Source organism: Dasypus novemcinctus, chromosome 15 (genome assembly GCF_030445035.2).
Source record: "Dasypus novemcinctus isolate mDasNov1 chromosome 15, mDasNov1.1.hap2, whole genome shotgun sequence".
In the NCBI taxonomy this organism is placed as follows: Eukaryota; Metazoa; Chordata; class Mammalia; order Cingulata; family Dasypodidae; genus Dasypus; species Dasypus novemcinctus.
Window position 1 is genome coordinate 37,793,063 of NC_080687.1, and position 17,902 is coordinate 37,810,964.

Consider the following 17,902-nt stretch of genomic DNA (forward strand, 5'->3'; position numbering starts at 1 on the left):
GGTGTCAATGCAAAGAAAGAGGTTCCGTAAATTGAGCGCCTACTATGTGCCAAACACTTAGTGTCCATTCTTGCAGGCCTCTCCAATATTTCTGTTCCTTTGCCCCCTTCTAGGACCACTACAACTTTTGCAAATGGGCGAATGAGTAGGAGGAAGCCTTCATACAGCCAGGCTTTTCTCTTTCTGGCTCAGGGACTTAACGGTGGGTAAAGACAAGCAAAGCAAGGGCCCACACCAGGCATTTATAAGCAAAGACCAAATCTGAGGGGTCAGGAAACTGACAACAACAGTCACAGCTGTCACTTTAATGTGGAATTAAAGGATATGGGAAGGAAGGATGGAATTCAAAGTCCTACATGTTTTCTTGAACAACGGAAATCTATCCAGCTGATAGCAGCTTGATTTGTTTCCTTTCAGAAAACAGTTCTCTTCTTGTGTTGCCCCATTTTGTGGTGTGTGAAAAAAGACTATTTGCTTTAAGATCCGATGTCTTTTGTGTTAAAACTACCGAAGAGAAGCCCTGTTTGGCTTGTTTTCACATTTTAAAAATTCTGGCATGGATGATGCTCATGTTTTAAGAGGTTTTGTAAAGGAATAAGGCTCTACTGGACTAAATGTCTCTTTTTCTGGAATGAAAGCTCTAAATTCCTTTTTAGGGTCCTGTTGATCAAAAGAAAGGGGAATCCCCCTGGACGATAAAAAAAATTGTATTGCAGAAATTCTTTGGGTTTAGATGTAGAACCCAGCTGAAGGAATATTAATATCTTCTAACTGCATTCATTATTTCTGTTTGTTCTTTTAGGTTAAAAAAAAAAAGTTTTCATATGACTTTATCCAACTGCACCTAGGCTGGTTTCAAATGAACTCACTTCAACTAAAAAGCCATGACAGATGTCACTGTAAGTAGCTGGTTTTTGTTTGAAACTACATTTTCTTGGGTTACCTTTGAAGATGCTGCAAGAGCCCCTGAAATTTCCGAACTTCAAATCTGGGCATGGTGTAGCAATCCAAGAAACTCTGGTTACCAAATAGACTGACATCAGTAACCTTCATGCATCTTGATGAATGCAATGTGAAATGTTTGGAAAGGCACATAGGATAGTACAGTCTTGATTTAAAGATATGAGACTCAAGAATGGCCTTTATGTGTAAATGCCATTTCTTCTTTTATCCCTTTAATTCAGGTCATCTAACACTGACATATATTAGGTGCACTGTTCTTTCAATGATTGAAGTCTAAATTGATTGCAACTGTTAGAACTAGTAAACTGATAAAATTAAGGCTCAGATAAAATCAGTGAGTCCTGTGGTCACTATCAGTACTAGGGTGTGTTGTGTTAACAGGTATTTGAGGTGTAGAGATTTGTTTTTTCAAATGCCCAGAACTTTGTCTCATAACTTTTTACTCCATTTTGACCCAGTTTGAGCCTATCATGGTATCCTATTACCCTGACCACAGAGATTAACTCCAAATTGACCTTGACTGTGTTCTCCCACAAGGGCAGACTCTATGCCTTTCCCTAGTGTTTACCACTGGACAGGCCCTTATAAATATCTGTGGAAAGAATGCTGAATGATGATGAACTTGTTTGTATGACAACTGCCCTCCCATCTTGATCAGTTATCAATGTATGAGGCGATGGTCACTAGTTAGAACGAGGTTCCTCTCTAAAGCCGTATCTGTACTTCCCAAGGGAGTCCTGTCCTCTTTAGTCCTCCAGTGCCCCACTGGTCCCCACTGTGCATTTCCATTGGCCACAGAGGAGCGTTATTGCTCTTACTTGTTTAGATGATTGCTGCCTCTTGAGGGAAAAGGAAACCTGCCTGATTTATTTCTTCTATCAACAAGTATCTGATTCAAGGTAGGTCTCAGAAAAGGTTCTGAATGAATGAATGAATGCACAATGCCTGGAAAGCATTGAAATAGGCTTCTGATAAGCCAGAGGCCTCCAATTAAAACAAGTTAATTAGAAAACCCCACAACCTAGTGCTGTAGTTGTCAGACTTTATTGCACATTACAATTATTTGGGAGCTTAAAAAAAAAAATCCCAATGTTTAGGCCATGCCTTAGAACAATTAAATAGAAAACTGGGGGGATGAGACCTCAGGTAATTCCAATATGTAGCCAAGTTTGAAGACCTGTGTTCTAGGCCAAGGCTTCTCAAAGTTAACGTGTTTATGAAGCACTTGAGACTATTTTTACGTTTCAAGTCTCATTTAAAGGGTTCAGCGTGGGCCAGAGAGTCTGGAACTTTAACAGGCTCCCAGGTGATGAGAGTGCTGCTGCTGCTGGTCCCTAAAGCACGGTAAGGTTTTACAGAGGTTACTCAAGGGAGCCAGCCTGGGTTACAGGCCTTTTTTTCTAGTACCAGCCATTTCAGCTCCATTTCCATCTGTTTTATGAAATGACATTTTGTATAAAATTTCATTGAGATGGGAAAATTTAGCAAACATTACCCTTGTGATAAATAAAAGGGGAAAAAAATAGGAATAATGAAACCAGCCAGTGACTGTGTCAGCTGTTGCTAGGCATCTCTGACACCCCTCTCTCCTGCCGTGGCTGCTTTCAGAGGCTTGCTGCTCCTACTGCTCAGTGCAGTGGTTCAGTCTTATTTCCTACTCTCAAGTTCTGGTGCCCACTGTCTTGTTCATTGCAAGACCCCTGAGCTCCTCTCTTAAGAAGAAACCAAATAAATACACTTAAATCTAATAGAACTGGAAGTAGTGAAAATGAGCAGAGCTCATTACCGAACTGAACACATTTGATTACCTGAACCTGAGGGATTTATTTATTGTGCTGAAGAAGTGACGGAGGAGAAAACAAACAAAACAAAACAAAACAAAAAGGGAAAAACAACAGCAAAACTTAGGCAGCAGAGCAGCAGGCATAGCAGCCTTCCATATTTCCCAACTGTTTTGAAGAGCATAAGTCCTAGCAGCTCTAACCAGCCCCCTCCTGGCAGAGGCGGGGAGGCGAGTGGAAGGTGGCGTGGCCCGGGAGCCCTCACTTACCATGACTGTGGCCGCAGCGGCGGCTGCCTGGGCGGCCACCGCAGCTTGGTTGGCTTGGTGCTGCGCAGCTTTGATTTTGGCCTGCAAGTGTGCAGGAGGGTGAAAATATTTGCATTTCTCCCTCATGCAACGCCCCTTTATGTAATCCATACAAACGGTTACGGTGTTGTCATTTGTGTCGATCATGGTGCTGTCTGCAGGGTGTGCAAAACGGCAGTCGGTCTCTCCCCGAGCACAGTTTCCCCGCTGGAACTCCCTGCATACCTAAAAACACATGGGGAAGAGGAGACGATGCAGAAGACAGGCTGGCAACTCCGCCTCTGCAACTGTGGTCGTTTATAGAAAAAAACGAATAAATACTTTTACTTTCCTTAATGATGGCTTTTCTGTCATTTACCATGGAATTTTGATTATCCAGAATCCAACTAACCAGAATTTCAGAGGAACTAATTTTTTTTTTCTTTGCTCACTCTTCTGGGTTGAAAATCTTTGTTGAGAAAATAAGCTGAAATCTTCAGTTTATCTAAAATTAGGGGGAAAAAAACCCCAAAACGAATAAAGCCTCCATTGTCCGTGGGTAGGATGATATATATTACATATATATCACCATACACCATTTCTCCTACTCTCACAACTCACAACTCTGTACAGTACTGGCAATGCTATAGAAGTAATAATTTCACCATGATTTCACTACTGATCAAGTCACCAGGTCACAAGTGTACAACTCCAAAGAGAATCAGGGAAAATGACAAACTTGTTTCTCCTCTCTCAACGAGGGGATGAATCTGAATACTACTGTTGCCCCAAGGTTCCCTATCCTCTACAAAGATAACTTATGCTTATAATCATAAATCAGAAAAACTATAATATTTATAACACCAAAACTTTCACTTAAGGTCTCTGTATTATTTTAGACAGTACAGAAAAAAGATTAGTGAAGGGAAAAATATGGGAAGTGATAAAGGGAAAGAAATAAATGGAGGGAAGTAGAATAGGGTTGGAAGTATAGATGTGCTTTCTTTTTCCTTACTCTTAAATTACCCTGAAATCTCAAGTAAATGAGAATCTTCCATCCTTTGAGAATTCTAGCAGCTCAAGAGCATACTGCATAAAGACAGATTTCTTTACAAATTGAATTCTGCCTTGCACTATAAATAGCATGGAATAACAATTAGATATGTATAGGATTTATATTTATAAATATCATTGGTAGACTACAATTACTAATATGTTATTATTTTTTAGGCTTCAATTCCAAGTCAATATATTTAAGCAGTGGTTCATATCTTGATCATCAGTGACATTATGTGAAGGGTCACTGACACGCAACTCAAGCCTGGTGAAAGTCAACATACTTGTGAAATACAGTTTCACTGACAAATGATCAAGCAGGTTTGAACGGTAAGCAGATAAATCACAAAACCGCTCATTGTTTCCTCCTACCTTGGATATCAGCCAACATCCTATCTGTAGTGCATAAAACGTATAAAATAAAAATTCCTGAGATGTTCCCATAGTTTCTGAGTAAGCTTCCTCTATAAAGGGAATGACTTCAGTCTGTGACTGCATCACCTGGCAGACAGGCCATCAAGCATTTACCAAGGGTCCCTGTGTGGTGCAGTTTACAGGTTTCGTTCCAGGTTTAAATGAACCAAAAGCTGCTCTGTTGAAGTCATGGTTAATCATTTTTTACATATGTCTTTGTCTACCAGCCCTGTTTGGAAGGACTCTTTGTTCCCAACTCCACTGAGTTAATATGTTTTCTAATCCACTGTCACGTACTGAACACTGAAGCCCCAACAGGTCCAGCAGGTGGAGCCCCAAACATTTTTCCGGTTTTGTGAAAAGTCGATTCAATTTTCACAGGTTTAGGCTAGATCTTTTCAAAACAGGAGTTTACAGTTTACATTCTTTTCATTTTGGAATCCACATACTCTAGATTGAAGCTGAATAAAAAAATATTTATCTTTCAAAATATTTGCAGTTTGAAATTCTGAAACATTTATAGGACAAGAGACAACATTTTATTATCCTCAAGCTTTGTAGGGTAAATATTTAAACAAATGCTTATTGAAAGAACATTCTCAAATGAACCAACATAAAGCACATTATATGTTTTAACCATACATAGGTCACAGAATCAGCTAACGACGTTAGACTATAGTGGAATTAAACAAACTCTTTGAAACCTCTATCAGAACCTTTATATATCCTTATAAAATGCTCTATTAAATGTCATATTGATGTAGAAATAAAGATAAATGGATAAACTCTCTAGCTCTGATTGAAGAAACTTTACTCAACCAAGTGCAGGAGGCCTTGTTTGATTCACAACTTAAGAATTATGTTTTATAAATACATAAACTTTTCTTGAATTTTTAGAACCTTGCAGATAAGTTCAAGAAAATATCTCAAACAACAAGTAAATTTACCCAAGTTCCAATTTCCCCCCGTTTACTAAAACATCATCAGGGCTAATATTCTGGAACTGTCTAGAGCAGCCATACTAGTACTTAAAATATGGAAATTCAGTCATACCAATTGGTAAATAATCATAGTCCCACCCTCCACACTCCTACCTCTAAGTGTCCCCTGCTGCCCTGATCCTACCTGGGTACCTGGGCCCCTAGGACATTACTCCCATCTCCAAGCCTGTATAGTGATTGAGTCAATGTTTTACTTATTGGTTGTTAAATATTTTGACCCTAAACACTGTTTCCACACAACTGATTTTCATTTGTGTTAAAGTTCTTCTTCTCTCAAAACTATTTTCCTTTATATTTTGCCTTAATTTCAAAGCCCAGAATTATGAATGCATGGGTTTTAGATGAGTGTGTGTGGGGGGGTGGGAGTGTGTGTGCATAGACAACATAGCTGCTGTGCGTGACGGAATGAATATTTCCCTTACAAAGAAGTACACTTCTATCACAAATGCATTCCATACTACAAATATAATTAAAGTACCTCCAGTTTGTCAGTTCTGAGAAGTTTCTGAGTCGCAGTTGAGCCTGGGACACTGACAGGTGGACTTCCAGGAACAATAACAGGTGCGGTGGGTAGAATTTCCGTTGGGACTAACCCAACTCCAGGGGTTACAGGTGCTAAGTAAGGAGCAAAACTAATAGCTGTATTTGTCCCTATTGTGGGACCTACAGGAAAGGTGGGCTGTGAAAGGAAGACAACACAGGAAGACATTTCTTTAGAATAAAACTTTAAAAAACTAGCAGCAAGTGTATTTTATCCTTCATATTTAAGCTCTGTCTTGGTTATGTAAATCAACAAACTGTAAAACTTCATTAAACTTTCCTTTTACATTTTGCTTAATAAATTGAGATCTGTAGAGATCCTGCCTTCCCACGATCATATAAAAATACAGGAGAACATCACAGAAAGTTACAGGGAACCAATTTTTAAGATTCCATTCCTATGGAAGTTTTCTCAAGAGAAGAAAATAATATTTTTTACTCTACTCATTCCAAACTATTGAATGTTATGTCACTAAGGTAGCGAAACTTATAGGATACTCACTTATAATATCTCTAATTTCTCCCACATGTCTCCCAAAGGGAGAGGAATAAAGAACCTTGGAGATGACATGATTTTCATGTTGACCAAGTTTATACATTCTCAAAAGTAGGCTTGGTTGGGATTTTTTTTTTCTCAAACTTGCCAGTATGTTTCTCTATTCTGTCTCGAGAATGCATGCTCTGAAAATTCATATGCGGTTTTCAGCACAACCTTCCCTGCTTGAATCATTTGAAGAGTTTGAGTTTTTCAATAGACCAGATTTTCAAGTGGCCATTTGAAAGTTGGTTTGGTTTCCTAGGTGGCCAAATCAACATAGCAGCAACAAAAGTTAGAACCTTATCACTACCCTCCTTACCCACGGATTGGAAGAAATATGCTAGTGAATTTAAGGGGCTGACTTTTAAAAGTTCCACCTAAACATATGTAAATAGGAACTTGATAGTTTTGCCTTCAGAAAAGAAATAATATACTTTTAAGACAGGGGTTCTTAACCTTTTTTGTTCCACCTATCCCTTTGCCAGTAAAACCATCGACACCTTACTAAGTCCACATACTAGGTATTATTTAATAAATATATCACACCCATACCGACATGCCCCCACAAGAATTTTTTTAAAAATTTAATTTCAAGCTCATTGACCCCTTGTTAACCCCTGATTTAAGAGAACAAACTAACTTTTTGTTTTACCTTTAAAGAAACCACTATTGAAAGTATAAGATCCTACAATAAGGATTTTTCTTAGGATTAATTTTAGAATTAATTGAATTGGACTTGAATGAGGTTGTTTTTTAAACTATGGGATAATTTTTAATCTTATTTATTTTCAGGACAAGTTTGAAGATAATCGCAATCGCATGTCTTTTTTTTTTAATGTTTACTGTTCTTATAAGTTTACTTTATTGTATGGGGGAGGCATGTAAAGAGAATTTCTTAAAATATATTTTAATAGCTATCAAAGATGTTTTCTTCACTGCCTTTTTTTAAATCTTTTTTTTAAAAAGTTAATAGGTCACACAAAACGTTACATTAAAAGCAATCACATGTTAATGCCATTTTCAACATTTAACTCTTCTGTTGGCCTGCCAAGCTGCTTCTCTATATATACACTGTGGGTATCATTCTTGTTACCTCTTTATGGCTCTGAATGCATTTTTTAACATATAGGAAAAATAACAATCCATGTTTATTAAGCAAACTTTTCCTTTAAAGCAATACCAGAAAAATATCCCATGCAAATCATATTGGAAGACAGTAAATTATTGATAGTTTGAGCATAAAGTTTTGGAGAGGCTGAAAAGTCTTCATTGAAGTGGCTGAAGGATGCGTGGGGGTTGATTCTAAAGGTTCAGAGGGCTGCTGCCTCAGCATTCCCATAAGGAGCTCTCAGATCTTTATGGCTCAGACAGAAAATTCACTAGGGGAGAAAGTTGCAACATGAGGTCTCAACATGGGAAAGAGAGGGCAGAAATTTTTACTCTCTGACTTTCTACAAAATTATATGTGTATGTTTTCTTTCTTCTATTTACTTGAGTCATAATTATAGAAATCTGTGGTTTTCAGTACTGTAGCTTTTATAATTTAGTATGATCGAAAAAAGCCAAGTGATTTAAAATAGTAAAAGAACTACATAAAGGAGGTTTTTTTAAAGTAATTCTGAAAAGTCATAAATTACAATAAATCAGTGATTCCATGGACTGATTATATCAGAAATGCCTGGGGGGAATTTTATAGAGATACCATGAATTCTGATTAGATAGATCTAGGTAGAGGGCTGGAAATTTACTTTTTTTCTTTAGAAAAAATTTAGCAGATAATCTGATCTGTGGCCAAGTTTGAGATCACTGCTGTAGATAAGTGAAAATATATATTTAAAAAACCTTGAACTAGGAGTGTAATTTAAATACAGAGATTAATTATCAAGGTAATTTAGAGAAAAGAACCTCCCTAACACCTCCATTTTGACTCTCTAGGACAGCAAATTCCAAACCTCCCTTTCCAGAAGACCAAGTGAAGCCAGTGTCAATATGCTGATATAAATACAGGTTATATCTTGACTGTCAATAGGATATAAGAATCTGGAAACTCATTTCCTAAAGCTTTTTGGATATCCACAAATCTATTCTAATTATTTAAATTTTGCTTTCAAAAATACGTTACTTGTTTGTGTAATTTAATGATATAAAATGAATGTTACAGTATGTGTCATTGATTATGACTATAAATACTTCATAAGGCAATATTATTTAAAAGTAAAATTGCAGATTTTAGACTCAGAGAGATCTGGACTCAAATCCAGTGCTCTGCCACTTAGTAATTTTTACTCAAGGCAAGATATTATCTCTCTGAGCTTAAGTTTTCTCATCTGGAAAGGGAAGTAAAAGTTCTTATCTTGAAGGGGCAGGCTGAACAAGGAAGGTGTTCTTTTCTCTTCCCAGTTAATAACTTACTGAATGGCAGCTGTCATTGGCAGTAAAAAAATTAGTATTAATAAAGTTCCTTTTCCCAAAAATATCCAATGATCCTATAAAAGGAATATTGTCCTCACAGTGATATGATAAACAGAAGTATAAAATTGAGTTAAGTTGTCATAAATGCCTTCTTTTTTAAAAATATGGGCTGGAAAATTATATTTTCTGTCATATGAAACTGAAAATTCAAGGGCCTTATGAAGATAGATTAGATATTTTAATTTTTGGATACACAGTGTTTTCATTGATGTTGATTAGTAAGAAAATAGTGTTATGGTAATTTTCAGAGATGTGCAATATGCATTATTATTATGGACAGTAATGCCTTACATCTGTGAAAAGTTCTGGCTGTTTTTAGAGCATTCTCACCCATGTTGTCTTCTTTAATTTTTTCAATATCTGTGAGAAGTGAATGTGGCAGTGAAACTGCACTTTCTTACAAGCAAAAGCAACTCAGAGTAGAGACACTAAATGAATTATCCCAGGTCAGTGCAGCTGAGGCAGAATCAAGGCAAAATACCCAGGACTCACGACTCCTATTCTGGGAGTATTTCCACTCCTCTGCACTCACTAGAGTTTTAGTAATTTTTCTTTTTTCTTTTTGGTAATTTCTTAAAACGGGAAAAAAAGAAAAAAAAAAAAATCAGTTGCCCATATGCCTTGGGAGCCTATAGAGAGAGACTTGTGGAGGGCTGTGTGGGAGTGTGTCCCACACCCAGCCTGGGCCTTCAGATAGGATGTTTGGGGATCGTTTGCACAGCTGTGGAGAGCTGCTGCCTTGAAAAAGTGGTTCTCAGATCCTGACTTCAAATTAAATTCCTGAGGTAGTTACTAGGCCAACAACATATCCTGGTGCTCGAATTAGGATCTTAGCCAGCAGTTGAGAAGAGAAGAGTAGCACCTCCAAGTAATTCTGTTCCTAGAAGTACATCAACTGGAGCTTGGAAAAATCATTCCTGTACTTTCTGCAGAAAGGCTGTTCCCAGGCTGTCTGAGACAGGATACATGTGGTCCACATCACCTCTCAGCACTAAAGCTGGAGAGGGTGGAGGATAAGATCCATAGAAAGCTTTCTTGAAGAACCCTTGCTTCCCCAATATTTTGTAGTGGAAAAGGAAATAGAGCTGGGAGGTGATGGCTAAGTGGCCTGAGGTATTTTACGGTTCTAAAATTTAGTCAGTTAACTTTTTAAAATAAGGGAATGAGCTTTACACATTCAGAAAGCTTTTACTTCAAAGGGTAGGTATTTGGCACTCAAAATAGAAGACTTACAGACATGGCGTCCCTTAAGCCTCCTTCCTCTACTACAAAAAGCAGCTCTGGAGGGCAGAATACTTAATCCAAGCCCTTGTCTCTAAGGAATGGATCACATAGGCTCTTAAATCTCTACCCTACTCTTAAATCTCTACCCTCCTAATACTACCCACTCCCATTCTTTGTCTTGAGTGTACATGATGAAGGTTTTGGGGGCATGTATGTGTATGTGTGTTAGAGGGTGGTTTGCAGGGAAGGAAGGGAAGAGAAGAATTACTGTTAAATCCTGTCAGGAATTAGGGAGAGAAAAACTGTTGTGAAGAATAAGGTGAAGGGGACTTTTCAAACAGTGAATTCGAGGCAGAGAGTAGTAAGAGGAAAGAATGGCTTGCACTTACATTTATGCATTCCTTTAATAAATATTCATCAGTACAGGCATAGTGCCAGAACACTATGTGTGCATTTACTGAACTTAAACCATAACGGGGAAGAACAAACAAACAATTAAAATTAGAATTAGTTACCATGGATATGCAGAAATGAAGAGGACTCAGTGATAGAGAATGATGGGGATGGGAGGTAATTAGGAGGGTGGGGATTTAGAGTCTTCAAGGATAGGATGTAGTTATATGTGAAGAGTAGTAGGAGACTCCAGCAAGAGCATGAGACGAGAAGTTTTGTGTGTTCACAGAACTGACGGTTTGCTTTGGTCTTAACGGACATGATATAAAGATATTGGTTATCACAGGTTCTGAAGGGAGGGGAAGAGAAGAAGAGGTGGAACATAGGGCATTTTTATGGCATTGGAATTGTTCTGCATGATTTTGCAATGATGGATACAAGCCATTATACATTTTGTCAAAATCTATAAAATTGTATGGTATAAAGTGTAAACCATAATGTAAACTACTGACCATACTTAGTAGCAGTGCTTCATTATATGTTCAGCAATTGTAACAAATGTATCACACTCTTGTAAGATATTATTAACAGGGACAAATGAGAGAGGGGCTGGGGTATATGGGAATCCCCTATATTTTCTTTTCTTTTTTTTTAGGAGGTACCGGGGATTGAACCTGGGACTTCATACATGTGAAGCAGGTGCTCAACCACTGAGCTACACCCACTCTACACCCCTATATTTTCTATTTAACTTTTCTGTAACCTAAAACTTCTTTAAAAATAAAGTGAAAAAAAGAGATGAATTTGTGAATTGTATGGCGACCAGATCATTGAAGGCATCATAGTTTATAGGTATAGATACATGTTTAGAATTTGTCCCCAGCAAAATGGGAAACCATTGAAGGGTTTCTCATTTATGATTTAAAAAGATTTCCTGGTGGCTATATACTGGATATATTGGAGTAAGGCATGAGTAGAAATTGAGAGATTAGGAAAAAGATACTTACATGACATTTTGAAAAAAGGTTGATGATTGCTCAGTTAAGATGAGAGGGGGATAGAAAAGTAGATGAACTTGAAGGCAGGTATGTCAGAACTTACTCATGAATTGGATGTGAGAGGTGGTAAGGGAATAGGCTGGGTTTTGATTTGAGCCTGTTGGTTTATGGTACCATTTACTGAGATGGGAAAGTTACGGAATAAAGAATTTGGTTTTAAACATGCTAAGTTTGAGTTCCTGTGAGATATTTAAAAGCTTAGGGGGAAGCACATGTGGCTCAACTGATAGAGCGTCTGCGTACTATATAGAGGGTCCAGGGTTCTATACCCAGGGCCTCCTGGCCAGTGTGGTAAGCTGGCCCACGCACAGTGCTGCCGCGTGCAAGCAGTGCGATGCCACGCAGGGGCGCCCCCACGTAGGGCAGCCTCACGCGCAAGGAGAGCCGCCTGCGTGAAGAAGGTGCAGCCCACCCAGGAGTGGTGCCGCACACACAGAGAGCTGATACAGCAAGATGATGCAACAAGTAAAGAGATGCAGTTTCCCAGTGCCACCTGATATTACAAGCGGACACAGAAGAACACACAGCGAATGGACACAGAGAGCAGACAACAGGAGAGAAGGGGAGAGAAATAAATAAAAATCTTTAAAAATAAATAAATAAATAAAAGCTTAGGAAGCAGTATATATGAGCCTGAAGTGCAAAGGAAAGGTGTGAGCCAGAAATACATATTTGGGAGTCCTTGGCCTAGAGATGATATACAGCCACAGGAATGGATGAACCAAAGGAGAAAGGGTAAACAGAGAAAGAAGCCCAGCTCTGAGAACTTCAGCATGTAATGTCTGGTTGAGGAGTATAGTGGGCAAAGGAAACAGGGGGAAGGAGTAATCAGAGAGGAGGAATATTCCACAAAGGAGAGATTGATTAAATGTGTTGAATATGCTCAGAGGGTGAATAACATGCAGATTGCCTTGGCAATATGGACATCAGTAGTGAACTTGATCAGAGAGATTACTGTCAAATGGTTTGGGAGGTGGATGGAAGATGAGGAAATGAAAAAAAAGAACATCCATAGCTCTTTAGAAAACCTTAGCTTAGAAGGAGACCTAAAAATGGAGTGGTACCTACTACTCTCTGTTTATCAATTTACTTGTCTTAAGCACATGTATTCTTTCATGGTTCTGAAGACCAGAAGTCCAAAACCCATTTCACTCATGTTGGCAGGGTCGTGCTCCTTCTGGAGACTCTAGGGTAAATGCCATTCCTTGCCTCCTCCAGCTCCTGGTGGCTGCTGGCATTCCTTGGCTTGTAGCAGCATCAGTCCAACCTCTGCCTCTGTGGTCATATTTCTTTTCTTCTGTGTCAACTATCCCTCTGCCCTTCTCTTGTGAGAACATTTGTGACTGCATTTAATCCAAGATAATCTTCCCATCCCAAGATCTTTAACTTAATCACAACTGAAAAGACCCCGTTTCCTTATGAGGTAACATTTACAGGTCTCAGGCATTAGGGCTCGACATCTCTGAAGGCCATTATTCTGTCTCCTATACTACATTAGGTTAGTAATTCATTTCTGAAACCCTAAATAATTTGTTTGTAGGGTTGTTGATGAGTTTTAAATTTGTCAAACTTTTAATATTCTAATACTTCTTATGATTTAAAAACCTCTATTACAATATGTAAATTTAATATTATTTTCTCATAGAGAAATTGTAATTTATTAACTTCTAATTTGTATTTGAGATGTTATATGAACATAACTTTCAAAAAAGTTTAATGGTTCACATCAGGAATGGACTTATTATTATTAATTTTAAAACTTTTTTTTTTTTTTTTGAGGTACCAGGGATTGAACCTAGGACCTTGTACATGGGAAGCAGGTCCTCCACCACTGAGCATCTGCTCCCCAGGATGAAATTACTAACATTGCCAAAATTGAGCATCAGGGTCAATTCTTATAAATTCTAAATAAATAAGAAATGTCCGATTAAAACCGAATGAGATACATAATGCAGTATGACAATGTTGGCCTTGCCAGTTCTACATTTCTTCCTATAAACATTAATATATATTATTATGTTTATGTAAATTATTTTAGGATTTAGGTTATTTAGAAAATAATTTATACATGTGCATCACTAATGAGAGCCATAAATTATGCATGTGTGTAGTTTTAAATAGAACCATTAAGTGTCTATTTTTGGTGTTAAATGTGTTCAGAACTTTGTCCATGTTATCTGCTTACATCTAGGCTAACTCCTAAGCATCCCTGAGAAGGAACCTTCCTTGGGACCTCCTGTAGGCAGCCTTACCTGCCTCTGCCAATCTGATCATTCCCTGTGCCTGAATCTTACTTTGCACTTTCCCTGTATCTGTGCGCCCCTAAAAAGACTATAACTTACTTATCCTGGAGCCCCCTGCACCAGATATTTCTTTTACTCAGGGAAGAGCTGGTTTCTAGCAAATTTGGGCCTCTATCCTTAAGTAGAAAATGTGAGGTGAAGAATTGCTAAACAACCTGTTGAGATTTCTCTCTTCTTCCTGGACTACCCCCTTTTTTCTATTCCATTTCAGAGACACACAATAAGAAAATTTAACTCACTGGTAGCTATCTACTTTAATTTAGCAGTTTTCAGTAACATACAACTTTTCAAACAATAAAGACTGATTTTTAAGCAGTCATCTTTTGTGTATGTACAATTTAAAGCAAAAACCAAATTTATTCACATCACTGTTTTTTTAAATTAGCTTGTCTTTGACTAATAAATCGTGAATGTAAATCAAACCCGCTATAAAGAAACCACTCTTTTCCCCCAGAGTCTCCTTCCTAAAACAATTTCCAGACCTCGAAGGAAGTACTTTCAAACAGTATGAAAATGGAGAAAATGATGCCCAATACATATTCATATACTTAACTCCCTCGGGCATTTAATCCTGTGGTCATTGTCACAGCTGCCACACCCTTTGCTGGCCTCTGAGAGAAAGGAGGCATAATTGACTAAGGCACACTCAACTTTCCTGGCACTGACTGCCTTTGACATTCTTCTTTTTGATGGCTGTCAGGCTCAAAAGTGGACTCGACTGGAGAAAATGCCCTGGCCAGGATGGCTGAGTTTGAGTTCTAGCCACACTATTTATTAGCTGCATAACACTGGGGAAATCATTTCCCTGCTCTGTTTTTCCACTTTCTCATCTCTGAAACAATGCCATTGAACTAAATAATCTATCTGCTCTGTTGCTAAATACATTTTAGGCATCAAACCTCTTCTATACATGAATTATCAATTCATGTTTTAATGAAAATACACAACTATGTCCATTCGAAGATGGTTCAAATACGGAGTTTACTAAGGAGAGAGAGTTGGAAGGGCATAGATATACCAGATATTGATTAGAAATTGTCTTTACCCACTGTTTCCATGCAAAAGTTTCCATTTAAATAAAAAATAACTATTTTCTACTATCTATTTACCTTCAAAACTATTTGCTTTAATTGTAGCCAAAGTGATAAAACAAAGGAAGTCCATTTTAGGTCAATGTGGCACTGCCTGTACCAACACTTTAATCATGAAGCTCATCATTAGATAAAATGTACTCACCACTGGATGAAGTGGTGTTCCTGGAAACATAAATTGCATCTGCTGGGCAAGCATTGCTGCTGCAGTTTTTTGCTGGATCAAATTGTTCCGCCCATTAATTTCTAGTTGAGTTTTTAAATGTGTCGGAGGGTGAAGATACTTGCAGTTCTCTCTTGAACAACGGCCCTGTAAAATGAATGTCTTGATTTTAGGACTGTTATAAGTAACTTCCAACACTAATGTCAACCATTTCACATTGCTCCATATATACAAATCCCAAAATTGTGCATGTGTGTATGTGTGTGTGTTTAGCAGCGAGTGCACCAAGCATTACAAAATTGTTGAGGTTGCCTCAAACCTATGGAATAGAAAAGCTTCTTGAAGTGTTTTATTAGTGGATTCTAAATGCTAAAAAGAGACTCCAAAGAAACGTGACTACTGCTGAGAGTAAAGACAGACCCTTCCTCTAGGCAATGGGGAGGCAACCGGAAGAGCATCTTTAATGTGACCCATCAAAAGAAGTCTTTGAATTTGCGATAACATGTGCATGCTGGAGAGATGTCAAAATATGGTTTAAAATTTCTTGAAATGTCATTCAGATTGGCTGAAGACATCTCTTGATTGTTCAACTTCTTAATGATGAGACGATGGTAATACAGGAGCAGACATTTCTTAGTAACATGTACATAGGTGAAATTTCCACTCATAAACTCAAATATCACTTGAAACTAATTACTACATAAAAGCTGCTGCCCTATAGCTCTTCCCAACACCATGACAGCTTTATCAAATTTGGTATGACATAGTGAATAGTGCTTATGGTTAAAGTAACATTTGAACATTAAAGATGGCAAAGGAAAAATAATTGATTAGGCAACAGATGTGTGTAAAACCAGACTTGAAGGGTAATTGCAAATGGTAGTGTTTGTACTTAATTCCCAAGTTTTCAAAACTGTCAATTGAGAAAATAATGTGTATGCATGAATTATGCAGTTTATGGAGAAAGAAGAACAAACTATGCTAACCAGTATGAGCATTATCATTCCCTAAAGAACTAGTCCATTTGCATCCAAGAAAAGAGAATATGGATCTGTTTACCAGCTATAAAATAATTTTAAAAAGCAAGCTTGGTGGATATGTGGAAACAAATTTGTTTATAGTCATCTTAATTCTAAACATCTGGAGTTCTCACTCTGCTTCCCATTAATATCAGCTGCACTTTTGGCAGCTCAGGCTCCCTTTGTCAGTGTGCATCTTCCCCCACGACTGTGGAGAAGGACAGATGTGGGTCCTGTGCTCAGTCCTGGGGTTCTGTGCTGATCAACGTGATGCTGTCCTGAGGTCCCACTGTTAGGAGCATCAGTAGTTGCACCACCCTCTACAGGAAGGACACAGAGGTGGGTGCTGACGACACAGATGAAATTGGTCCTCATTCTCTGCTAATAAAAGCCCATAACAGAGTGGGGTCCAATGGGCATGTCAGTGTGGCTCCTTGTTCTCGAGTTTATAATGTGGATACTTCATTCAGCTTTCTCTGTAAGAATAGCGATCCTAGGTCAAGTATTAGCCGGTCTATTGTGAAGATATTAGGTAAACTAGAAAAGCATCTGGAAAATAATATAAATCAAAGCAGAGTAAGAATCACTCTCCCTTTCTATCTGCTTCTCTCTGAATCTGATCTGTTTTTTATCTTAACCTCCCTTTACTCATGACTTTGTGGTTTCCCAGGGTCCCTTCAGTCTTACCACCTTGTTTCGGCCATCTCTTATTTACTTCCCTTTTAATGCCCTTCATAATTGTTTCAGTCTCTGTCTGCCAAAATAAAAATTTTCAGGAAAACAAGCAGATTGGACCAGCTCCCAGGACATAGGTGTCTACCCAAGCTCTGGAAGGGCTATCCTTTCGCCAGGTGCCCGGATCTCCAGTTATCACTGACGGAGGGGTGATCATGGAATACAAGATGCATCTACTGCCCCATCAGCAGGCCTGGGGAGGATTATACAGAATGCTGTTTTTCTTATATAGAGGATAAACTAACACAGGCTTCCTTCTGACCACCTCTCAACCCAAATCTCTTTAGGTACAAACACTTGGAAGCTGATGTCCAGACAGGCTCATGTATAAAATGCACTCTGGGTACACAAACTTACAGATGGATTTAATGGAGGGATTTTGAAAAGTTTTTAGTAGTATTCCACAAATTAGGCATGGAATTAGTGAAAGGCCCACACTTCTACACTTCTACTAGTTTGGCTATTAAGTTGTGTTCACCCACATAATTGCCAATTTGATTACTAGTATATTAATATAATGCTTTGTAGCTGTACATATTTTCAATTGGACTAGAAAAATGTGGTTTTCTTATGTCTTAATACAATGAGAACTCTTATAGAAGAACCATACAAACTATGTTAAGTTAATAGAAATTGATTTACAACATCAAATTAGGGAAGCAGATGTGGCTCAACTGACAGATCATCTGCCTACCACATAGGAGGTCCAGCGTTCAAACCCAGGGGCTCCTGGCCCATGTGGTAAGCTGGTTTGCGCACAGTGCTGCTGCATGCAAGGAGTGCCATGCCACACAGGGATGTCCCCTGCATAGGGGAACGCCACGCACAAGGAGTGCACCCTGCAAGGAGAGCTGCCCTGTGCAA

The 17,902-nt window shown here is 38.3% G+C and overlaps 1 protein-coding gene across 6 annotated transcripts in view; it reads right to left on the reverse strand.

Annotated features, from left to right (window-relative positions):
* Positions 1 to 17,902, reverse strand: part of MBNL2 (muscleblind like splicing regulator 2) — a 156,701-nt gene that overhangs the window by 37,212 nt on the left and 101,587 nt on the right. For all 6 annotated transcript variants that reach the window (XM_004467576.5, XM_004467573.5, XM_004467572.5 and 3 more), the window contains exons 3-5: positions 15,267 to 15,431; positions 5,981 to 6,181; positions 3,014 to 3,277 (exon numbers count right to left, since the gene is read on the reverse strand). In XM_004467576.5, coding sequence (XP_004467633.1) covers positions 3,014 to 3,277; positions 5,981 to 6,181; positions 15,267 to 15,431 — 630 coding nt within the window. The remainder of the gene's footprint in view (positions 1 to 3,013; positions 3,278 to 5,980; positions 6,182 to 15,266; positions 15,432 to 17,902) is intronic.